Source organism: Malaclemys terrapin, chromosome 11 (genome assembly GCF_027887155.1).
Source record: "Malaclemys terrapin pileata isolate rMalTer1 chromosome 11, rMalTer1.hap1, whole genome shotgun sequence".
Lineage (NCBI taxonomy): Eukaryota > Metazoa > Chordata > Testudines > Emydidae > Malaclemys > Malaclemys terrapin.
This window is the reverse complement of record NC_071515.1, coordinates 42630368-42656216: the sequence shown is the minus strand read 5'-3', so window position 1 is coordinate 42656216 and position 25849 is coordinate 42630368. Positions and strand designations below refer to the sequence as shown.

Sequence of the window (25849 nt, the reverse complement as noted above, 5' to 3'; positions counted from 1 at the left end):
CACAGCCTCTTCTTTCCATTGTATTACACAAAGCAGAATCTTATTGCTTTGAATATATGTCAAAGACAAACAGCAGCATCTTACAAGTTTCAAATAGAATTATTCAAATACAGAAAATGAAAGTCATAAAAGGATCCAAATTATAATTCTCAGAACTATCCTGTGTTAAAAATAATACATATATAACTTTATCTCTAGACTGTGGAGGCGGAGAGCAATTTTCTAATCCAAATGATATAAAACTAACAAGCTTCTCTTGGCTTTATATCAATAGACAAAAGCAAAAGAAAAAAATCTGTGCCTTTAAAGATAATTTTGTTGAATATTCCTTTCATGCTCAATGTGTATCATCTTGCACTTTGCTTGGGATGTTGTAATCTGGGCCAGGATAAGAAAAATGCAGAAGGAGGAAGCTGGAGAGAAAGAGAATATTTTGGAAAGTAGCTGAGGTCCAAAACCAGAAATTCTGAAAGGTAAATTTAAACTGCTGGTACTGTTAAAACATACAATTGTTTGCAGCTTTTAAAATAAAAACAAAATCAGACTTACCCAATAACAGGATGAACCACTATTGATCGAGGGTTATTTAAATTCTGGACAATAGTTCGTCTAGATTTATCAGTCAACCTCATAACACTAATGCTCCTATATCGAGGATCTGTCCAGTACAGGTTCTTTGAGATCCAATCAAAAGCCAAATCTTCAATGCCTTCCACCCTATTGGCTGTCAGAATTTCTCTGCCTAGAATTTGCAATATACACAGTATAAATTAAACCCTTTGGATGTGGATACAATCACAGGAAAGCACAATTTTGTTCACAGAACAGAGCGATTCTGCTTTTGGATAATTTTAATTATCTATGAGTAACCGAGCAATGATATAGCAGGCTGGATTGCACCCCTTGTGCCAGAGAGGGTTTGCTACACTCAGGGGATTCATCCTGGAAGAGGGAAAATTAAGGTTTGGCCGGAAAAGGGCAGCTATAATTTACAAACAGGGTTTCATAGGAGTCCTACAAAGGGGGGTCATTAAGGCATGCACTGAATCAGCACATCGTTTAGGCACCCTGGCCATGCTTCCTCCCTCCCAAGCCAGAGCTACCCACTGTTTGGGCAGTGCTGGCCAACTTCAGGCTCCCTGACAGAGCCGGGTGGTGAGCACTCTGGTGATTTTTCACCAGTCTGATACAGGAGTGAGTCAAGTCCAATAAGGCCAAGTTCTCCCCTCCCATATGTACATGTAGCCCTTGCTGAAGTCAATGGGAGGTGTGCATGTGTACGGAAGGGCAGAAACTGGTTCTTAATCTGTACCTTAGTCAGGAACACTCCTAACAATACCACAAATAAGATTCTTATTAATCATCACACAACTAGTGTGGTTTCTTGCTATTCTGCACTATCTCAAACAATCAGGCCAGAGTCTTCATTTGTCTCATAGAAGGAGATAAAAACAAGAAACACCCGATTTTCACCATTTAAAGATACAGCAGAATTGATGAACTGGCACTGCTTGAGAGAGTGGGAGGAGGGGGCACAAATATTTCACTCCTAAGTGAACATAGCAGGAATAATTCTTAGGGACAAAGTTGCCAAGTTTGCCAAAGACTGACAGAGGTGTCAGTTTATGGATAACACAATCACATTAAGAGTATTATTATTCAATATTTACATTTCAGTACCACCTCTAGCGCTCCCAATCAGGGACTGAGGCACCATTATGCTAGCCAGCATATACACCTATAATGGAAAGACATGAGGGAAAACAGAATCCAACAATGACTTGAGTGGGAGTTTTGCCTGAGTGTGGACTGCAGTAGTGTGCCCTTAAACAGGGAAAAATAACACAAAATGCAAGCATCAGTCCTTGCAGTTCCTTTAAAGGAATTGGAAGGATCCTTACTGCCTTATCTTTTTGAATGTTTTCAGAGTGGTATTTACAGTAGCCCCATATAAGATTAGTACAAATATTTGCGATCGTACTTTCTCAGCCTAAAATTGGGATTGATATTCATCTGTATTTCTCTAGGATACTCCTTTTTGTGTTTTTGATATTTTACTGTCATTGTTTCAATTAGCTGGCATTTTCTAAAAATGCAACATTATTTACATATCTCAGTATATGAATACTAATATGTAATGGAGCAGAATCACTGCACCCTCTACCTTGGTAAAAGAAAGTGAAAACCCTACTTGAGGGCCTCCAGCGGTATAATGTCCTTCCAGAGCTGGGTTGCAGTGGTGCAAGCTAATCACAACATCCTGTGCAAACAACAGTGGCCTGCAGACAACCAGCACAGTCCTAATGTAGAAGGATGGGTTTGGCTCTGGAGGACAGGAGATGAAACCTGTGTAATTTAAAGCTGCCCTTTCCTACAGGAAAAGCAGCAATGGAGAGGTCACCTGCATATGGCCAGTGGTGAATCCAGCTTGGATACACAGCAGGCAGCAATGGCACAAAGACGTACCATTTACACCAGCAGGGCATATATAGACTACTGTTTTTTGCTACTGCAAAACTTCAGTTTTGGGTGGCCTGATTCCATACCCACTGCAGCTTGGGTGTACAAAGAATGTAAGACTGGAGCTTGAGTACATTTGCAAAATGGCTAAAATTTGCAGGAGGTTACAAAATTTCCTGCCAAGGCAAATACCCAGATTTTTCATATGAAGATAAATAGAGAAACCAAAGCAACAGTTTGCATCTCACCTGACCCATTCGTTTTTTGTTTATAAATTATATCTCTAGTTGTATCTGAAAAAAAAATGGTGTCATCCTGGGCATAGAAGTCAATTCCAACAAAGTATGAAGGGCTCCCAGTCACTGGGATAATCACATCTTCCTGGGTGGAGAGATTGAATGGGATCCCACGCACTGCCAACTGTGATGAAAAGAGCAAAAACTGTTGCACAGCTATAAAAGAAAAGAACACATATAGATTTTAGTGACTTAAAGGGCTTCCTCAGGCTTAGATGATTCAAAATTAATTAAATGTAAGGTAAGGAACTTTTTAGTTTTATTTTGCAATATTTGTTTTGGCAATAACATTTAAACACATAAAACAGAAGGACTGGGAGGAAAAAGAGAGAGATGGAAGAAGACGAGAGAGAAGAAGAGAATGAGAAAAAAAATAGAGTTTCAAGAAGAGAGAAAAGGAAAGAGCAGAAATGGAATTTAAGCAAATAGAAGAAAAATGGAATCTCTGAAAGAACATATGGTGACCTAGCAGGGTCTTCCACTTCTTCCACTTGCATAGTTGCTAAGGATCCTACATCTCTTTACAGAAAACATTACCCCAAGGAAAGCAGGCATCGTGGCTCTCTCATTAATTTCCATGGTGACCACTTGTGCAAAGAGAATTGATAGGTTGTATGGGGCCACTTCTGCCACCAGACCATATCTGAGCTGACCACATCAGCTCTTTTCTGACACTTGTAGCAACACAAGTCCTAAGCCACCATGCTCCTAAATCACCATGAAAAGACAGGAGCAACTGTGGAAGTTGTTACATTTAAATTTTACAGCTGTCAACAGAGGTCATGGGAAAAAGTGCTGAACAACTTAGCATATCTAACCCCACATTAGTAATGAAAAACGGGGAAAGGATACTCTGAATACCTGTTTACACAATTTTCTAGACAAAACTGGAATAGAATCCCCTCAATGCTCCCTTATCATTTTTCTATGGGAACTCCTCCTTTCTGCCCAGTCCCCTCCCTTATAAACTCCCAAAGGGTTCCGTTCCTGGGGTTCTGTTCTTTTTGATCTACTTTCTTCATCTCAATTATTGTATCTCTCTCAGCTATTATTTTTTTGTAGCTGTTACATAGCTATGGAATTCATATGTTTTGAAGTCATTAGTGCACTGGCCATTTACAGATATAATTTTATCCATGGCAGTGCTACTTGCAACAGCCACTAATACACTTCCTTACCAATGCAATGTCGCCCATCCACGCGTAGATCAAAGCCCAGGGTGCATTTGCAGCGGTAGCCCAGCCCATCGTTATCTGTTTTGTGACTGAGAACACAGATTTGTTCGCAGCCCCCATTATTACTTCCACAAGGATTTCTTACTGGAAAATAATATGGACGGAATTAAATCTTCATGCTATAAACTTTCCATCCATCATCAATTTTTATATTTTCAGACATTTTTTCAGTATTTATGGCAAATCATTTGGAGGTATATTGCCTAATGAGGGCAAAACTCCCATAGGAAAATATGACACGGAGGGCTCTGCAATATGCTGAGTAATTCCCAGGAGGTGCCGATCATCAACTATCATTAAAGTTAACCGGCATTCAGATTGCTCGGCACCTCCCGAAAGGTATTCAGCACATTGCAGTGTGGGGGCCATAGCTTTTAAGGTAAACGCTTTGGTCTATAACTTTCTGTATTCAGTCTATGGCTACACTAGAGAGCTTGCAGAGGCGCAGCTGCACCGCTGACGGAAGAGAGCTCTCATATCAACTTAATTAATCCACCCACAATGAGAGCATAGAAGCTCTGACGCCGACATAGCGCTGTCCACACTGGCGCTTATATTGGTGTAACTTACGTCACTTGGGGGTGGCTTATTCACACCCTTGAGTGACGTAACTTGTACCGACGTAACTGGTAGTGTATATATAGCCCTACACTCAGTACATAGTTATGTCTCACATACAGTATTCACTTGTCACTGAGGGCCTGATCCAACTGCCATTAAAGTCAATGGATATATACTTCCATTTACTTTAATGGCAGCTGGATCAAGCCATAAAAGTGAAAATTGCTCATAAACACAAGTTTGTTTCTTCCAAATATCAATATATTTACTCAGACGTTGCTTTTAAATTGTGTATAATCAGCTTCTTTACAATTAATATAACTGTCTAGTGTTTCTTTTAGCAACTCTAGATAGGACAATTCCAACACTTCTCTTGACAATCAGTTGGCTTACCATATGGCTGCCTGAGAGCATGGTAAACTGTCACTCCATATGGCCTCAGTGAAGACTGGTAGATAACTTGAGGGTTAGAGTCTGCAAATTTATTAGCCTTTATCACTGCCATCCTTGTCCAATCAGTAAAATAAACATTATGTTCAAAAAGGCTTATTCCATAGGGATGAGGAATCAGTGACCCTCCATGAGCTATTGTTCTCCTGTTACAAAGACATTTTTAAGGTTACATGTAAAATATTGTCAGAAAGATAATTTCACTTCATTTTGATCAAAAACAACAACAAAAAATAGAACTTTACTAAATTATTAATTAGCTTCTGCTTTTATATACAAATAAGCTTCCAACATGTATATGGGAGAGACCAACAGTGGTCAAAGAAGTGAAGCTGAAAAATATATGCAGAGTAGTGTCACAGAAGAAATGCAAGGTAGGCAGCGAGTGAATAATGCAGAAAGCAACTCAAAATTACTAAGGAAATGAGAGAAGCAGAAAGTGGCCAGTCTCCACAGAGAGGAGATCAGACAAGCATGGGACACTTGGGAAGGAGACAGAAGAGGCCTGGGATGGTGAAAAGATAAAATGCCAGGACATACTGAAGAAAATAACAAGTCAAGAAGAAAATTTGGAGGAGGCTACGGAAGGCCAAATAATAGAGGCCTGTACTAGTTAAATGTGGACATATGAAAAGACCCAAATCCATCATAAAATATGTGCATTCCACACAAACGCTGCAATAATGTATGCTAGATCAATTATAGGGATAATACAAAGTGTTTACTTCACTAAACAACACTTCACTATTAAATATATTAACATTAACCTGGATTTATGACTGAAGGTTCCTTTCCTTTATGTAGGTCAAATTCTATACCTCCAGGGGCCTCCAGTTATGAGGAGACATGTGCTGTGGTTTTCTGGTGTGTTACTCAGGAGGACATTAAATTCTATTTTAAGAGCACTTTCAAATTATACCATTGACTCACTTCAAAAATGCATAATTTGTACATTAATGTAAGATACTCAATGTTGCAATAAGTGATAAGTTTTTATCTTAGAAAAATACAGATTGTTCTAACCACTTGCATTCCTGCCTTACTAAACCATGAAAATGGCCTTGAAAAGAGCAGATATAAGGAGAAAAACAAAGATACCAGCATTGCTTTTATATGAAGAAACACTCTCTTGCAAATGAAGCAATAAACTGAGTAATAAAATTGTTGACTTGACAGACAACTGTTTTCTTGGACAAGATGTTAACGGGAACTAGAAAGGGAACAATTTTAGTCTCATGTCTGAGAAACCGAGGCCATAATTAGCAATGTAGAGGTGAGGGAGCTTCTAAATAATAAATAATAGACAATAAATTCAGTGGTCACCATTAAAAGTCAACAATTACTTCTGTGGTAGCTGAGATACTGTGGTTACTCCCTATTTATATCAGGAGTGACAGTGTCTCAGACATCACTGTGTGGTAAATTATGGCTTTTTAATAGCTGTTACTGCAGATTTGTGATTAGGTTTGAAGTGCACTCAAAAAGAGAAGAAATCAGAACATTTTATTTCCATTGTGGTGTGTGGGGTTCAGGAAGCTCGAGTTTACAATGAATGTAACAAACTAGCACAAGGAAAAGACATAGAAAGAAAATGTAAAGTGTTCAAAGAAATAAAAACGCATGCCATCAAAAGACATGTACATGGGAGTGGGCAATAAAAAACAATGTGAATGAAGAAGGAAGTGCAAAAATATAATCAAGGGGAAAACAGGACATAGGCATAAAACATGAGGTACAGTGGAGGAATTTAACATTTAACGAGTGACACATCTCATAAATTAAGGTGTCCTACATCACATTCAAGTTGTGTTGTAGTTTAGATGTTGTGAATCTCATTTGGATAGACAGATCTTGAACCAGATATAGTACAACTGGCCCGTAAAATATAAGAAACAAAATTATCTTCTACCTTTGAAGCCCATCATAAGTTACAGTCTCAATGTAATCAAAGCGGCTGTCCACCCAGTAAAGTCTCTTTGATACAATATCCAGAGTTATTCCAGCAGGCCAGCCTAATTTTGTTTTTATCAAATCTTGCCGGTTTGTGCCATCCATGAAGGCCCTTTCCACTTTAGGATCTCCAGAAAGATTATCCCAGTCTGAGAAAAATAAATAACTATAAAAGAAAAAAAAATTAAGGTCCCACGTTTCCTTGAGATTTTATAAAAAAGCTACATTTTATGTGGAATTTTCAAATTGTTTCATCATTTAAAACAGCACATTTTTAGAGTTGGAGCTATGGTATCAATTGAGATCAATTGGTGCACAATGGAAATATGCCAGTTGACACCAACGGAGGATCTGGCCTACAGGTTTCTCTACACGTAGAGTTCAGCAAGAACTGTGATTTCACCCAGAGGTTTATGGAACTTCTAATGTGCTCAGCAATGGACAGAGGAACCACCAGGAAAAAGCCAGGATCAACCAGGTGGGCCTTGAAGTGCATCATTATAAAGGGCATGAAACTCATCTCTCTGTCCCAGAGGAAGATCGAAACGGTTCATGCCTCTTACGTACTGCTGAAGTATATGGGGCAGGGACAAACAAAAGCAGTACAGGGTTCACCCACTACTGCATCCCAAGCAGCAAGAGGCTAGCAGCCACAACAAAAACCTTTAAGGAAAAATTCTATCCCCTGGATGCACATCACTATTCTCACTGGTTTCAATGGTAGCTGCATGTGCACACTGAATCTTGCCATAATACTCAGGCTCCAAACAATGAGAGTAAAAGCATTCCATGGTGCTGCCGTAACAGACAGTTCTATAGCACGGTATAGCTAGGGTCTTAGTCTATATCTGTGTGTAAATTACCATTCCATAGGTAATATTATTTATCAATTAATTATATAGTCTTCCTCACAAATAACATGACACTGTACAATACATCATGTACAGAAATACGTTCACCCACAATAAAATGCAGACACCTCTGAGGGGCAAATGTAGGAGCCATACTACACAGGGATGTGAAAAGGGAGAAGGTTCAGGTAACTTTCAAACTGAGCATGATGTTTAAACTGGAATTTAATTGGGGTGCTGGGTTTAATACCCATAACTCTTGTGAAACGAGAGATCAGCCAATAGAACTCAAATTGTCAAGGCCTCCCTTTTATGTTTTATTTCAAAAGACAATTATTGACTATTTCTTAGTTACTGTTCCTTTATATATGAATACAGGGATTTTAACCATCTTTTCTCATTACCTCACCTGTATCACTTACCCAACAGTTGGGTCGAGTGCTATTCCTCTAGGATTTCCCAGATTTTCAGCAATAAGAGTTACACGGTTAGTTCCATCCAAGTTTACCATATCTATTCTGTTCACACTGGTCTCAACTACATACAGTTTATTGTTAATCCAGTCTACTGCGAGATTTTCAGGTGTGTCAACTGAAACATTTAAAACTTCATGGATATCAGAACCATCAATCCCAACAGAAAACACCTGAAAATAAAACACATATTATTAACAAACTATTAACTACCATGATGTTCCATTAGTCATCTTAATTACTCACACAGTAATTGTCATGCCTGAGGTAATCACATGGCCCTATAGATATGGGGCCAAATTCTGCCCATGGTTACAACCATGTAAACCCTTTAAAGCTGCTCCCTAGGCTTTTGCAAAAAGAAATAAGGAGGATTTTTGTGACATTTTGGATCCAAATGCAGAAACAGAGAGTTTGATCCATGTGTCATTCCTGTAGACTGGACAAGTTACCAGACTGAAAATGTCTTCCACCAGAGTAAAAATGGCAAAAGTCCTGGAGTAAAAAACAAAAAAACTCCATTGTTCTAAACCCAGTGACTGAGGATCTTGTGGATTTTAGGCCAAATGCAAACTAGATGAGACGAGGAATGTCATAGGTGCAGAACTCATAATGTTCTTAATTAGTTTGTACCTTAGCTTAATTGTTAACAGTGTTTAATAATCTTTGTTTTTCTAATATTTATGTAATTTCTGTTATAATAAATATTAATCACAATGCATTTCACATGGAAGAGAATGCCTTATTTATTATTGTTGTTGTTACTCGTAGACGTTGCAAACGAGATTGGAGCTCTATTGTGTTATGTGTTACACAAACATAGATAGATAGACAGTCTCTGCCACAAAAAGCTTTTGATGCAAATGTCCATTCACTGAAGTGTTGGTACCTTTTACAGTAAAAGGTAAAACAACAATATAATTGCAGGCAAAAACATTTTACAGGTAAAACTCTGTCCTCAACCTTAAACTATGCTGCTGCAACTGGCTTAAGTATAATAAATGGAAATATTATGTGGGGAAAATGCAAGAATTGTGCAAAGCTAACAACTCTGGGGAAAATCCTGCCCTTTCTCCATGGCCATGCAGGGCCCTTGGCAGTGTGGCTCTGCTGTGGAAGGCTTGGCAAATTTACACATGTGGTAAACACCAGCTCAGTGACGGTAACCTCGCTCTGTGCAAACCCTCTACACATTGGGGTCAGCAGGGAGTGGGTCAGAGGTGAACCCAGAAGAGCTTCCTGTCCCCTATTCCCCAACCACCAAGGGCAATAAGTAAGTGTCTTATAAAGACTTTTATTATTGAAATTAGGCTCTTTTTTTGTAGTCTAGAGTTTGGAGAAATGGGGTGTGTCGGTAATATGACATCTAACATTAGTGACATAGTACTATACTCAGAAATATACAGATTCTTTCAGACACAGAGTTATCAGCTTATTTCCAGTTTTGGTTTACTAGCCCTACAAAGTTCTTATAAAAGTTTTAGATTTATGCAACTGAACTGCAACTTTTATTCTTTTCAATGAGGTTGGGGGAGGAGAAAAGAGACAATGGTAAAAATGTGAGCCTACCTGCTTTAACATGTACCCCAAACCGACTTCTGAAAATTACTGTTTTACTCTGATTTGAACTGAACATATTTCCTCTTTTCAAAAAAAGTAGTGTAACAAAATATTGGCTCATTACACAAAATATTGTCAATATTTGTTACGCAAAGCTCAATTACAATTCCATTTGGAGTATATGGGAGAAATCTGATTTTTATCATCTTGGAAAACACAGCAGTTTTACATTTTAAATGATCAGGTTTCAAAAAATTACTAAGAAAAATTTGTCCAGTTTTGAAAGAATGTCTACTATTTCTCTTAATTAGGCTTTTGGACTCCATTTCTAATGAAATTAAAAGTTGCTCAAGATAGCACCATATAATAGCATGCTTTGTTTAATATATCAGATGTAACAGTATAGCTTGGAAAACGTGGTGATTAATGTAAAACTTCTCAAGGGCCTTTTTTGTTAGAAAACAAAGATACAGCCTGCATCTGCTCTCAAAAATGAAAAGCTATCAACACATTCTGCTCCTGAGTCTTTCTACTTCCAAAAAATCATATTTTTCTTGAAATTTCTACCTACCTTATCTTGCACTGTGTCTGTCCAAAAGATTCTACGTAGATAAAAATGAAAGTCCACACCAACCGCAACGCCACGATTCTGGGATTGCACCAAAGTACGAAAACTCCTTCCATGGACATCTCCAATCAGCAAATCACGACCATTGGAGAAAATAATTGATGCAACACCAGCTGAAAGTGAGGGTAAGTTGTGACTACCAGCACAACATATAGATCAGTTATTCTGCAAACAGAGTCTAACGGGTTTGCAAACTACAAATAGAATACACATGTATAAACTAACACTTATCAATATTGAGCGTATACAACCTGCTGGTGGATGCAAATGTGATTTTGTTTTTGTAGATTGCACACATTGCAGCCACCTGTGAAAATCTGGCCCTTTAAGCACTGCTTGGCAACCTGGTCTACAGCCTGGTTTGGAGTTTTGGAGGAGGCAACTAAGGAATGTGCAGTAAAAACACTTCTGTGTGAAAATGTTACCAAAAGTGTGTATATCCACATCCTGAAGAAGGTTCTCTCTCTCTCTCTCTCCACCTTCTCTCAAAAGGCCTTTTTCCCACATGAGAGATGGATATTCTTTGAGTCTGCCACGCAGCCTATCTTCTGTGAATTTCTATTTACTGCCACTTCCCATATGTATTCTTCATTTTCACATCCCATTAGAGCATTTCATAGCAGCAGAGACTCTCCAATAAGAAGGCTTTGAAGGAAAGTTTGTCTTGAAAATATATAACCATGGAGAGGGCGAGTGGATCTATTTCAGTGGAAGATATTTAAGACCCAAATCCTGCTCACTTCACTCAGACAAAGCTGCCATTAAAGTAAATGGAGCGAGCAGCCTAAAAATGATCCACCAGTCTGAAAATCCTGTTTCTAATTGAATATTGCATTTCAAAGATAGGGAATATCTCTGGAACCAGCAGAATCTTTCATGCCACTGGAACATTTTACATGTGCCTGCTGTACTCAAGCATATTTCACTACTTTTTTTTCCAATACACAGAAAATTACAAGACAATATTTGCTTTACAAGTAAAATTACAGCAAGAATCGCACTTGGTGCCATTTACTTACATGAAGTGTCGGCTCTACAGTGGCGGTGATGCTCCAAGAAATAACCTTCCACACAGTGACACTGGTGATGGCCAACACGGTCTTCACACAGCTGGTCACACACACCCCACATCTTACAATCATCAAAATCTGTTAGAGGGACAAGGCATGCATATAAACAAAGCTTCGAGCAAGGAGGACACAGTCATACTTGGCAGGCCTGAGAAGACTGTCCTCCCTTTTTTCCTTATATTTGGTTACAAAGTCCCTGTCACTATGGGGTAGGTTTCCCTTTTGACAACAAATGCTTCTATTTTCTTTTCCTCAAAAGAAAAAGATCAGTGCAGCTGCCTAAGCTTCATGGGCTGCCTGACAATAACAAACCTGTTTGTGCAAGCAATGGAGGAAAAAATAATTGGTAGGAAAGGGATTTCAGTGTCTACCTTCCAAGAGTGATCAAGAACAATGGAAAGCAAATGATGAAATGAATGTGAGATACTTTCAGTAGATACCCACCCTACTGGACTCAGAAATATCTCTTATTTGAGGCTATACATGGGGTACCCAAGGGAGCATTGCTCCCAGAAGTACAGCCCCTAGTACCAGTACAACCACAAGGAACATCATGTCAGCTATTTAGCATGCATAACGTATCAACGGCCACCTTCTTAGAAGTGCTGCTATGTAACACAGTAAATTCCATTAGACTTAGCAGAGACAACAGAACTAAACTACTGTTCAGATGAAATGAGTAGTTCAAAACCTATATTACATGTGAATGGCCTGCAGGTCCCTGTATTTTCAGTTACTTAGAGCTAGTTAGACAATATAGATCTGCTCTATAATTCCAGGCAAAAACCCTGGGCCAGATCTTCAACTGGTGTAACTGACTCCAGTGGAGCTCTCCCAGCTTACGGTAGCTGAAGAGCTGATCCCACGAAAGCCTATACTATTTTTATATATATAACTTCACTGTTAGCAGTACACTACAAAAAGCAATATAAGTCAACATGTGAGTAATTCTTTTCAATGTGGAATTGAGTAATACTGTACTGGATGAAACCATTTAATGAAATCAATACACCTTGTCTATTCATCTTCATTATACTTGCTGCACCCCACAGTCCAACACCCCAGGAGATAAGCAATGGGATCTCTAGAAATTACTTCATGCAACTGAAATGATGAATTCCCTAACTCACATCACATCTCATTCTTTCTACTGGCCAATTCTGACATCCAAAAGAGTTACGGGCACTCAGCACCTCTCCAAGTGTCCATCATCTTTCAGGCTCAAGCCCTGTGAGATTTTCTCAGTGTCTGATACCAATCAAGAAGATATACCATCCAACTCAGATGGGAGAAATTGATACAGGATACACCATACACTGCAGAATTTTTGGAAGTAAGCAACTCTAATATAATTTAAACAAAACTGCTTTGGTGACTTGTGCATAAATAAAATGCATCCTTGTAAATACTTTTAATTATCAGAAACATTTTCATTTTTTAGATTGTTATGAAGATAAATGGGAGAAAAAACCTGAGCAGCATTAGCAGTTCATGAGTGAGTGTTGCGTGTGTGGCTACATTAATATTTATTTATAAGAATTCTAAGAGGAATATATTTATTCATATTACCATTTATTTAGAGCAAGAGAGAAACTGAGTAATGAACACATAGGAGCGTGAATCTACAAGCCTATTGCTACAATGAGTTATAATAAAAGAAACAGCTAAACTCAATTTTCAATATATTTAATAATAATACTTGGAACTTCTATAGGACTTTCCATCGGAGGAGCTCCATATTCTTCAACGTTGATGAATTAAGCCTTATCTAACAAACCATTTTCCAGGTTTAATCATCATTACATGGTTCCATATTGTATTTGTTTTACATACAATAGCCATGTGTCTGAATGGGGAGAAACACATATTCAGAGAGACTACGTTATCATTAGAGATTATTATTATTACATCTGAATTTCTAGTTGTTATAAAAAGAAGCATAGGACAACCATATGAGGATATTTGTTCCCCACCCCAAGCAGTCTCCTCCTTTCTATCCCCACTCCATCAGGGGCGGCAGGTTTGTAAAATTTTTGGTGGTGCCCAGAACAGGTCCAAGTCCCCCCACCCCCCACCTGCGTAAGGCTCTGGGAGGGAGTTTCGGTGCGGAAGGGGGGAGGGGTCAGGAGGGGGTGCGGGAGGCGGGTTCTGGGAGGGAGTTTGGGTGCGGGCTGGAGCAAGGGGTTGGGGTGCAGGAGGGGCGAGGGGGCAGGGGGCAGGCTCTGGGAGGGAGTTTGGGTGCAGGAGGGGGGAGGGGTCGGGCTCTGGGAGGGAGTTTGGGTGCGGGGTCTGGGCTAGAGAAGGGGGTTGGGGTGCGGGAGTGGGTGAGGGGTGCAGCGCTTACCTCGGGTGGCTCCCGAAAGCGACCCGCACCCCCCTCCGGCAGCAGCTCCTAGGCGGGGGGCCAGAGGGGTCTCCACGCATTGCTGCCCGCAGACATCGGCCCCGCAGCTCCCATTGGCCACAGTTGGCAGAGTCAGCGCTCGAGGCGGGGGCAGCACACGGAGACACAGCCCCGTCCTCCCCCTGCAGCCGCAGGGACATGCCGTCTGCTTCCAGAAGCGGAGCAGGCGGGCAGGAAGCCATCTTAGCCCTGTTATGCTGCTGGTGGTGGCAGCGGGGGCCCCGGGCCCTTTTAAATTGCCCAATGGCAGCAGGCGGGAACGGGGGGGACGGGGAAGGTGCACAGGGGCAGCCAGGGCCAAGGGAGAGACCCGGCCCTGAACTTTGGTGGAGCCGGGACCCTCTGCTATTATATTGGTGAGACACGAGCACCATGGGCCCATACAACTTTCCAGCCCTGCACTCCATTGCACCTGCTTCCTCCATTCCACTGCCTTTTCCTGCCACCTACCACTTAGCTGGGAATGGGGGAAAAGGAAGTTACTTGTTAAAACAATGTCCAGTGCCTGACTACTATGATGCTTTTTCTGTTAAGAAGCCAGAGCTAAGGAAATGAGATTCATTAGAACTCATGAGGGAGCCAACAGAGCATGGGCTTGTTTACAGACTAGAGCAGATTTGGGAGCCTATGCAAGTGCAGCGGAGAGAACCGGAAGAGCTAGGGATTGGAACAGGGACTCTGGGAAGCAGCACAGAAAGGTTTAGGACTGATCTCTCTTGCACAGAGAACTCTGCATTTGTGCTAGCATGAAATTCAGATTTGTTCTGCTAACTTGGATTCTGTCTATGTAACTAGAAAGAATCACTGCCCAGGAATACCAAGCCGCAGTGTTATTCCATTGAAATAAACTTAAGTTCACCCTTCTCTGGATGTTGCAGTTTAAGGCTCCCTTCAGAACTTCAAGGACTAGAAACCTCACGTTAAATGAAAGCTCCATGGGAAGGCCACGATTCCCTGAACCCACTTGTGTTTTCATGAACAGGGAGGACCAATGTCTCCCTCCCAGTGTTCATCAGGACCAACGTGCCAGGCTTACAAGCTTTGACTGCAATGTTGACAAAATGTGAGTATGTTTAGAAAGCTTCACTAATATCACACAGCTCTGCTCTGGAGGTTGCTGTAGAATTTCTATTGGAAGCTTTCTTCATCTGTTAACAAAGAGGGAAAGGACCTAGCAACTGAAAGAGAGAGATCTGGGTATCTTGGAGATGGACCAAAAAGGAAGGGCAGTAGATCCACAAATCCCCTGGTGCAAGTAAAGTGAAGTGTCCCACCTACCTAACAAATGGCAAGAAGTGTCACAGGCAGAGATCTACCCTATGTCCTACCCTCATGTCAAAGCAGGACGGATAAAGCTAAGGAATTTTAAAACCAAGAATAGATTTTCCTGATAACAAGATCTAAAAAATTGTTTGATCATCTGTGGAATTGCCCTTGATCTTTTTTTTTATTTCTAGAATAGAGAAACATCTAAGGGTTTTTCTTTGTGACTTTTTAAAATAACATAGAGCCCTTTACCTCTACTGGTCTCTGACCCCGGCATAAGCAACTTGGTCCCATACATTTAAGTTGTCATTTACAACAAGAGCAGCAAGCAGATTATTGGCACTAATCTGACCATGGCTTTGGCATTAAAATCTTAAACTCCTCCACTTCGAAAGCTGCAAGAACAATTGAAATTGGACGACTTTCTGTTGCTAGCTGGGGAAGGCAGAAAGGTAAGTAAACCCAGAGAGAAAGGTGAGATAACTGCCTTATTATTAGAGTTTCGAATTTTAAGCATTTGTTGAAACAAAGTGGGAATGAAATATTTTCCAAGTGGCATTTTTTGGTAATTAATAGATGTTGCTCTCAGTTGTGGTGTTCCAGGGCTTCGGCATATGCTATAAATCACCACAGCACAGTGAAGAAGAAACAGCCAGGAGGTAGGGTTGCCAACTGTCTAATCACACAAACCCAAACACCCTTGCCATGCCCCCTGCCGCACCCCTTCTCTGAGGCCCCGGCCCACTCACTCCATCCCCCCCCTTCCATCACTAACTCTCCCCCACCCTCACTCACTTTCACCTGGCTGGGGCAAGGGGTTGGGGAACAGGAGGGGGTGCGGGCTCTGGGCTGGGGCCGAGAGGTTCAGAGTGTGGGAGGGGTCCTGGGCTGAGTCTGGGGCAGGGGGTTGGGTGCAGGAGGGGTGAGGGGTGCAAGCTCTGGGAGGGAGTGTGGGTGCTGGAGGAAGCTCGGGACTGGGGCAGGAGGTTGGGATGTGGGAGGGGGCACAGGCTCCAGGAGGGAGCTCAGAGCTGGGGTGGGGATTGGGTCGTGGGAGGGGGTGATGGGTGAAGGCTCTGGGAGGGAATTTGGGTGCAGGAGGGGGCTCCAGGCTGGGGCAGGGGGTTGGGGTGCGGGAGGGGGTGAGGGGTGCAGGCTCTCAGAGGGAGTTTGGGTGCAGAAGAGGACTCAGGGCTCCAGGGGGTTGGGGTACAGGAGCAGATGTGGGGTGCGGGCTCTGGGAGGGAGTTAGGGTGCAGGAGAGGGCTCAGGGCTGGGGCAGGGGGTTAGGAGGGGATGAGGGGTGCAGGCTCCGGCCAGGCAGCGCTTACCTCAGATGGCTCCCGGTCCGCAGTGCAGTGGGGATAAGGCAGGCTCCCTGCCTGCCCTGGCCCTGCACCGCTCCCAGAAGTGGCCGGCATGTCCCTGGGTGGGGAGACGGGCTAGGGGGCTCTGCGTGCTCCCCCGCCTGCAGGCACCACCCCCGGAGCTCCCATTGGCCTCAGTTCCCAGCCAATGGGAGCTGCGGAGTCGGCGCTCGGGGTGCGGGTGGCATGCAAAGACCCCCTGCCCCCACCCCTCCCAGGGACATGCCAGCTGCTTTTGGGAGCAGCATGGGACCAGGGCAGGCAGGGAGCCTGCCTTAGCCGCACTGCGCTGCCAGACTTTTAGCGCCTAAAATCTCCCGGTTTGGCTTCAGTAGCCTCTGGGAGATAGAGCCTGATTCTGGGAGACTCCCAGCGAAACCGGGAGGGTTGGCAACCCTACCAGGAGCAGAGAAGAGGGAAAAATGAAAAGATTATGAGTTTGGGAAATTAATACTTTCCACTAAAACCACTTCCCACTAAATTCCTCAGGCATACGACCAGTAAAACTAAATTTAAACTAAAAAGTGAAAAAATAGCTTACTGAACATTACAGCTAATAAGCCAACCCAGGTATAAGCCAATCCCTTCACTTCTTATCTCAATACTAAGCAGAGGAAATGATTCACATGTCAGCTGGCCCCCACCTTCTATGTATTGAATCAGGAGTTGAGCAAGGGACTTCCCTTTTTACATTAGAGTCAGCGGGAGGAAGAGAGGAGTCATTGATCCCTTGCTAGATTTTGAGTAAAATGACTATGGCCCATCTCTTCCATGCAAGCCTGTATCTCACACGATGAATATCACCTGACATCCTGTCACAATCTCCTAGCAAATGTGGAGAGTTTGTTTTATAGGCCAATCAATTGGATTAAGAGAAGAGTGACTGGCTTTACACTAGGTCAGAGAGTAGGTTTTCCAACTTGCTCCTGAATCAGAGTTAAAGAAGAGGGCTCCCTGCACATGCATTTGCTTTAACACAGAATCAAGCAGCTACATGGGGATCTACTTCCTTGGATACCTACTTCAGTGATTCCCTTCTTCCCAATGACTTGCATATAAGCCAAACAACACCTTGAAACTTTTTTTAGTTTATATGCAAGCCTATGTGATGTGTGCATAATAGGAGATACAGACTTCCAGAGTGGCAAAGTAATGTACCATACTCATTTTACCTTACCCACAACAATCTGCATTTTCACATAAGGTCAGTTTTGAATTATAGATCAAATGTTGAGTAACTTCTGATTTCCCAGGTCTGTAGCCATACACCCCAGCATGCAGGATCAATCTCTCAAGAACAGTAAAAGGGCTGTTTCATCAGCTTTGAATATAAAGTTGCCACACCAGAGTCAGCCTTTCTAACCACAAACAACCTCTCCAAGTATTAAAAGACTGGTCTTTCCTTAGCTGGGAAGTGAAGGCCTCATGACCGCTCACTGACCTGTTCCTCTGTCCCCACAGGGGCTTTATGCTGCTGAGCTTTTGCTCTCTTGCTATTTTTCCATTCAGCTTGAGGTTTAACTTTATGACTCTCAAGATTTACCTGCTTGCCAATGTGTCCACCCACACATTCGTATCCAATAAGCATAGATTCTTTTTCAAATTTGTGGAATCCATAATCTCCAGGACCCCTGTGAGAAAAGTCCAGACTTATATATCTGCATCTCTACTGTTCACTTACCAATGCAGGTGCGACTGTCATTGCTGCTGATTACATATCCCGCAGGGCAATAGCAAGTCCCTCCAGATGGTGAAGAATGGCAGCGGTACTGGCAGCTCAAGGCAGCACAGTGGGATATGTCTAAAAATAAAATGAAGTCACTTCAGGAAGGCCCAATAGTAGTGTCATCTATATAGCAGCTGACTGCATGGTGCTTTACAGACAGTTACGAAGCCAAGGTGCCTGTTGTGAAGAGCTTACAATTTGCAGAACACATCCTGAAACTGGTCCATAAGCAAAGAACCACACTCCCATGCAAAAACAAATATGGGCAGCTCTGGCAGCAGGCTCAGGTTCTAACTAGACAGTATAAAAATGAAAAAGTCAATGGCGAAGCTAAACACACATCTTGTTTGTTCCACAATACCATGTGTGTTTGTGTGCATGCAGGCACACACATCTAATTTAGCAGGATAGTGAGGCAGGAAGGCTAAGATTTAGAGAAGTCTTTGAGGATTTGAGTTTTCAGGAAGCAGTGAAAGGATGAAATTCAGTCTTACATGAAAACAATCAAGTAGTAAGAGCTCCATATAAATCGCTGCACTGAGGCAGCCATTTACAGTGCATAACTGCAAGCTTTATTGGTCCTACAAAACTCAGCAGCTTGCTGCATATCCTTGAGCGCCATCCACTTGCAACACTACTAGCCCTCACTATTTACATATATACAGACCTCTCTCTTTTACAGAGCACTTCTGCAACAATCACCAATTTTATTAATAGTTGGGTGGTCAGGAAAGCGTTTCTTCTATTCAGTTCATTAACCAGTGCAATATGAGAGTTAGGCTGCACTCATGAAATAATGTGCTGGCTTCTTTTTCCTCTACCTCTCCAATTCTTCACTGCTGCTGCCTTTCCCTCTGTCCTACAAGCAACTCGTTGCTGAGTGGTGATATTGTGATATCAGAGAGGTCACTCTCTTCCTCCTTCAGTTCCCTTGTCTTACTTCTTTCTCCCCTTTTCCCTCCGAAGCGACTCTGTGAGCAGCTCCGCTCTCTGATGTTACAATCGCATCACTTAGCAGAGGTCAGAGACACTTCCCCAGGACAAGATTTCGGCTTTGTCTACACTACCACTTTTATTAGTCAGGGATGTGAAAAAACACCCCCCTGACCGATATAAGTTTCACTGGCAAAAGTGTTGGTGTGGACAGCACTACGTCAGCAGGAGAGGCTACCTCTGCTCCCTGGGGTGGTTTAATTATGCCAGCAGGAGAGCTCTCTCCTGCCAGCAAAGAGAAGCTACACTGGAGACCTTACAGCGGCATACCCTTAAACTCTTGTCATTTTGCTGCAACCTTATTGCAAAAAGTGTGATTTAAATGGGAGAAGTGTATTTTCTTTACCTTTCCCATAATTATGAATGCCTAATTTAAAACTCCACAGCTCGATTTTCAGAGGCACTGAGCACTAGGGTTGACAACTTTCTAATTGCAGAAAACTGAACACCCTTGCCCCGCCCCCTACCCTGACACTTCTCTGAGGCCCCACCCCCTCTCAATCCATTTCCCCCCCCCACAGTCGCTCACTCTCCCATACCCTTGCTTACTCACTCATTTTCAAAGGGCTGGGACAGGAGATTGGGGTGCGGGAGGGGGTGAGGGCTCTGGCTGGGGGTGCAGGCTCTGGGGTGGGTCTGGGGATGAGGGGTTTGGAGTACAGGAGGAAGCTCCAGGCTGCGCTGAGGGGTTCAGAGTGCAAGAGAGGGCTCCAGGCTGGGACAGGAGATTGGGGTACAGTGGGGGGAGATGCGGGGTACAGACTCCGGGAGGGTTCCAAGCTGAGGCAGGGGGTTGGGGCGTGAGAGGGAGTTCGGAGTGCGGGCTCTGGGAGGCGCTTTCCTCAAGCAGCTCCCAGGAAGCAATGTCATATCCCTCTGGCTCCTAGGCCAAGGGGTAGCGAGGGGGCTCTGCGCACTGCCCCTGCAACTCCTATTGGCCACAGTTCCCAGCCAATTGGAGTTGCAGAGCCGGCACTCGGGGTGGGGGCAGTGCACAGAGCCCCCACGGCCGCCCCCGAGTTGGAGGGACATGTTGGCCGCTTCCCGGGAGCCCCGCAGAGCCAGGCAGGGAGTCTGACAGCCCAGCTGCGCCGCCAACCGGACTTTTAACGGCCTAGTCAGCCATGCTGACCGGAGCCTACAGGGTCCCTTTTTGACCAGGTGTTCCGGTCAAAAACCAGACACCTGGCAACTCTACTGAGCACCCACAAGTCCAACTGAAGTTGATGGGACCTCTCTGTGTTCATCATTTCTGAAAGCCAGGCCCTGAGTTTCTCAGGCTGAGCACTAAAACACGGGTACCCAAGATCAATGGACTATTTTGAAAATTCTGACCTCAGTGACTTGCCCAGACCAAGATTACACAGTCATGCAGTCCTGTGCTCTAACTAGGTATTACTCTTTCCTGCTTAATGTGGAAAGGGAAAACAAAAATATTTTGGATGAAGAGAAACAACGTCCCACAAGAGCTCAGCCCTTGACTCTTCAAATAAATATTGAAAAAAAACAATCAGAAATGTTTATCTATCAAACCTTCCACACAAGAGGTCAACAGAACTGTACATGCATGGCAGAAAATACTTTTCAGTATGTCCACTCAGTGCTAATAAAAATAACGCGCCTACAAATTCTCAGTGCTGTTTAGAAAACCCCAGAGACACAAAAGAGACATCAACGTTGTTTTCTGCTATTCCATGCATCCTGCCAATTCTAATACTCACTGCAGTGTCTGCCTGCAGTTATGTTAGTTTCATCTTCTCCGGCAGGGCAGTCTGCAGTCCCATCACACACTTTACCAACTGGAATGCAGTGTCCTGACACAGGACAGGCCCATTCTCCTGGGTAGCACTCATGGCGACCACTTTCTAAGGAAAAGAGAAGCAACACAGAATAATTGAGGAACATGCTTCAAGTACTACTTGGAGCTGCTTGCTAACAGCCTCCTGGGGAATAAGCATCTTCAGTTATTTTTCATTCAGCTTCTGACTGTTGCATGTAGCTGTGACAGCCCATAAAAGAAATAGTATGTCACCATGTTCTTTCATTTGTCTTCAAATTACACTGCGGAAAATACTCATGCAGTCAGGTGAACCCTTTCCATTTTTCCCCATTATTCAGATACCTATTACTATTTAGCTTTGGCTTGACTGGTGTACTGAAAATGGAACAATGGTTTTGTTCTTTTGAAATATGCCTGTTAGAGCTGGTCTAAAAATGGCAGGGGGAGAAGGGTAAGCACAGAAAATTTCAGCAGAAAAAAAAATTGGTTTACATTTTCCCACAGAAAATTTCAATTTTTCACAAGAAATTTGAAAACTGAATTTTTTGTAAGAAAATTCTGTTTTTAGCCAGTATATTTTGGTTTTCAAGCAACAGTTTTTTGATGAAAAATCAAAAATTTCCTGGGACAGCAGGCACTTTCCGCACTGCGAATTGTTCAGCCAAAAACCCAGTTTTCCACAGAAAAACAATTTCAGCAGAAAACTCTTCACCAGTCCTAATGCCTATACACTCATTTCTCATTAACTGGTATATTCAGATTTACTACAAATTCCTCTGAAAAGGGTGATTTGATGTATGGAAGATCTTCATTAAAGATAGAGATGGTTATTTTGAATATCATATCATTAATAACAAAAATGTTACTCAGAATATTTACACAAAAATAGGATTTTCCTTTTAGCAGTTCATCTGTTCCTGTACTCAACCCACCAGAAATCATAATCCTGTACTTGTAACATCACAATTAGTTACTGTGGAAATGGACATTCTATCACAAACTGAGAATTCTGGCTTCACGTGAGGACATACCCTGCTCCCATGAAAATCAATGGCAAAGGTTCCATTGATTTCAGTGGTGCAAGATCAGGGCTATAGGGAATAAGCAGATGAATTCTTAACATACCCTGCTTTATACTCACCACCTTAGCAATACAAAATAAGGAAACCCAAAGTATTAAAAAATATATACTATATTAGTAGAACTGTATCTATAAAAACAATTAAAGTTTTCCAGGAATGTCCATGGATCTTTAAAAATTCTGATATAAAACATTCTTATGTTAAGACTTTTTAGCAGTCAGGTTAGCAAGGTTTTTCTTTGTAAACTGCATCATTAAAATAAGTTTGCTTCTGTTTTTACCACATCCACTTTCATCTTCGTTATCTTCACAGTCATCATCTCCATCACAAACCCAGCTCTGATGAATACAGCGACCACTCGGACAAGTGAAGAAATTGCCTCTGCAAGTTGCATAAGCTGAGGGAAGGAACAAGAGAAAACTGAACTGCGCCAGGGGACAAACATGTACAGCTCTCAGATAAATGGGGAGACCAGTCATTTAGAACCATTCCTGAAGAGTAAACCCAGCTCAAGTTTTTGCACAGTTGGTAACTTTTGTACTTTTGCCCCCGTTTTTAGGTAGGAACTTTCTGAATGATTATTTTTAGATTATTTTAATTTGCTCCTTGAAGAAATTGAAAAGCAACCATATAAGGGCTAGAGCTGCCTCAGTGGTTCACTCAACTGGGCTGGATCGCACCTCATTCCCAAAGTTCTTGACTGTTGGGCACAGTGCAGAAGTGACATTCACAAACTTGCAAAATAAAGAGAATTGCACCCCGGGTTCTCAGAGGGAGAATAAGCAGACACAGTAGAGAACATCATTCCTTTCCATTATATAAGGGCATAAAAATGTTGGTATCATAGGGGCAGATGAAGAATGCTCTTGAAGGGGAGGCATGCTGGGAATAAATGGTCTTTGGTGTGGGGAATATACTAAATAGGAAAATGTGGCCTTTCATGAACCTAAAGCTGAAGTCTTTGTTGCTCTCCTACAATGTAGGCCTCAGAATCCATGGGGTCATTTGAAGAGCCCACAAGGAAGCCAAGTGGCAGTTTTGTGGGTTTGATGCACAAAAGAAGACATATTACCCAGCCCACGAAAGAAAAGAATAAGCAAGAGACTTCCTACAATAAAACCTTCAATCAAAATGTTAACATAAATATGTAATGAAGATATGAAGTTCATCAATAATGGTCACTGGGAATAATTCTAAAAAGTCCAGCCAGTATGTGATAATACAAATGCAAAAAGGTCCAAACAAATTTTAAAAATACACAGCAGCACACTCTGGGTAGCTGGGACAGAGGAAGCAAGAAGAGTTACCTTTGGCTCATGCTCAGATACAGAAAATCAAGGCATGAGGCCATTTATCAGGAAGCAAATTCTCACCAACTCCAGTACATACAGTACACCACACACTCCTATTTCATGGCAAATTCCTTTTGAAGCATTGTTAACGTCCATCACTCAGCAAATATATAGATATATATATTGAAAGAACTTTTCGATTCTGTCTGCTACATAACAGAGCATTGTTCCTGCTTTGTGCTAACTGCTGCAATTTCAAAGAAAACCAGCTCTTAAGAAAACAGGCAAATAAGCCAAATAAAACCACCGTACTGCAAGAGTTTTCATCGCTCCTGTCTCCACAGTCGTCATCGTGGTCACAGATAAAGGCTCGGGGGATGCATTCTCCATTAGCACATTGAAACTGGGTACTGGCACATCCATGAGCTGAACGATATCATTTGAATGGAGAAAAGAAAAAAACATATTCAAATGTAGTAAACAAAGTCCAGTATTTCTCTTACAAAGAGGATACATAGTACTATAAATGTTTGGGTTATGCTAAATGTGGCACTTACTGCAATTAGCTTCATCAGAGGCATCCCTGCAATCTACTTTACCATCACAACGCTGGCTTGCATTAAAACATGCTCCATTTGCACAAGATAACTGTTCACATGTTGGGTAACCTACAAGAAAAAAAACACATTAGCCATAAGTATTAGAATATACAGTATCTCCTTATAATTATATTGTTATATATTCAGTCTGCACTATGCATGGTGCTTTACAGACAAATATAAAAAGGAACATAGGAATTGCCATACTGGAACGGACCAATGACGCATCTAGTTCAGTATCCTGTCTCCAGCTGTGATCAGTACCAGATGCTTCACAGAAAAATACAAAAAACCTTGCAAGAAACTAGGTGATTATGAGACAACCTGCCCTGCTCCCAGGGCCAAGTTCTTGCTCCAAGGAGTTTACAATTTAAATAACCCAGGGTAATATGGAAAATGCCATAATACCAAAGCAAGCAAGTATTTTATTTATTCTTATCTTAGTTTTAAATGTTATTGATCTTAGTAAACATGCTTAAAATTAACTAGAAATGGAGGTACTTGCACTAAGATTAAGAGCCGCTTAGAACTCCATGAGCTCTCAAATTCAGAGTCTCGGGACTTTTACCTGGAAGGAATATTTAGTCAAATGAGCTCAAGAGTAATCAAACATCATTCATTTTGTGGCCCTAAGTTTTCACTCTGTATTTCTCTTCCCATTTTATGTCCTTACGTTATTAATAAACAGGACAAAGTTCTCGTTCTCTCACTCTCATCCACATTTTCATATATGCCGAATTTAAAACATGGATTATTAATTCTCTCAAACAGAACTCACAAAAAACACAATAAATTCCACAGATAAAATATTTGTGCCTAAACACAGTGACAAAATTAGTTTTTCTAATACTGTATGTTACCACTTTTCCCTTAAACTTGAAATAGTCATCTATGGACTCATCTGGATGCATTTTTTAACTGTCTCTATTTACAAAAGTTCTTAATTTTACAGTATAAAATAGGTGTATCAAATGTCAAACATACTAGGCCAAATTCAGGTTGCATCTCTGTGCGGACCCGTTCCTGCAAAGTGGCAAGAACCCATGATGAATGGAGGGAGTACATCTTATTAATTATTATTATTATAATGATGATAATATTGGGAGGAGAGGTGGGACAGGCATGCTAAGAAAACAGTCCCTTATTTTTGAAATACGTTGTCAACTCTAGTTGCAGGACATGGCCTGGTGTTAGAAGGCTTGGTTAACATCTTTTAGCCCAAACACCCTGCTCAAGCAGCCCCACTTCTGACACAGGCTACTCCTGGCCCTTGCATGGGGGACGTGCTTGGGCTTGTGGGGAGTCGGCATATAGCTTCACCAATAGTATAGATTCTGCAGTCTTATGTATTTCTAGGGCCTGACTTTGAGCCAAACTATGCTATTCACTGAGAGCCAAAAGCTTCCTTGGTCTCTGGAAACATGGAGGACACCATGGCAGTGGAACCTACAGTTCTGCTGTACAGTGGAGGAGACAGCAATGGATGGGGGCACACATCAGAGTACAGTGCAAACTTCCACACCACCTGGGCTCCATGGATGGAAATACACAATGGGCAGAAGGAGTGCAGGTCATTAGCCGTTGTGAGAGTCTACCAGCCCCGTTCCTGTGGTGGGGGCATGTATGGGTACCTCGGATACCTACTAGCACCACTTCATAGAGGAAAGATTCTCCCAACCCTGGTGCCTGTCATCTATCCATCTGCCAAGACCTACTGTACAAACAAGACATGATGATCTTGCCCCAAAAGACTATTTTCATTAATGCATTTATAATTTATAACCAATATGATTATGGTAAAAAAAT

The 25849-nt window shown here is 42.1% G+C and overlaps 1 protein-coding gene across 3 annotated transcripts in view; it reads right to left on the bottom strand.

The window, feature by feature from the left end:
• LRP2 (LDL receptor related protein 2) overlaps positions 1-25849 on the bottom strand; it is a 175712-nt gene that overhangs the window by 114129 nt on the left and 35734 nt on the right. For all 3 annotated transcript variants that reach the window (XM_054043686.1, XM_054043688.1, XM_054043687.1), the window contains exons 5-17: positions 24002-24112; positions 23757-23870; positions 22433-22549; positions 21012-21155; positions 18253-18372; positions 11484-11612; positions 10408-10577; positions 8226-8449; positions 6912-7118; positions 4946-5148; positions 3935-4075; positions 2709-2912; positions 550-742 (exon numbers count right to left, since the gene is read on the bottom strand). In XM_054043686.1, coding sequence (XP_053899661.1) covers positions 550-742; positions 2709-2912; positions 3935-4075; positions 4946-5148; positions 6912-7118; positions 8226-8449; positions 10408-10577; positions 11484-11612; positions 18253-18372; positions 21012-21155; positions 22433-22549; positions 23757-23870; positions 24002-24112 — 2077 coding nt within the window. The remainder of the gene's footprint in view (positions 1-549; positions 743-2708; positions 2913-3934; positions 4076-4945; positions 5149-6911; positions 7119-8225; positions 8450-10407; positions 10578-11483; positions 11613-18252; positions 18373-21011; positions 21156-22432; positions 22550-23756; positions 23871-24001; positions 24113-25849) is intronic.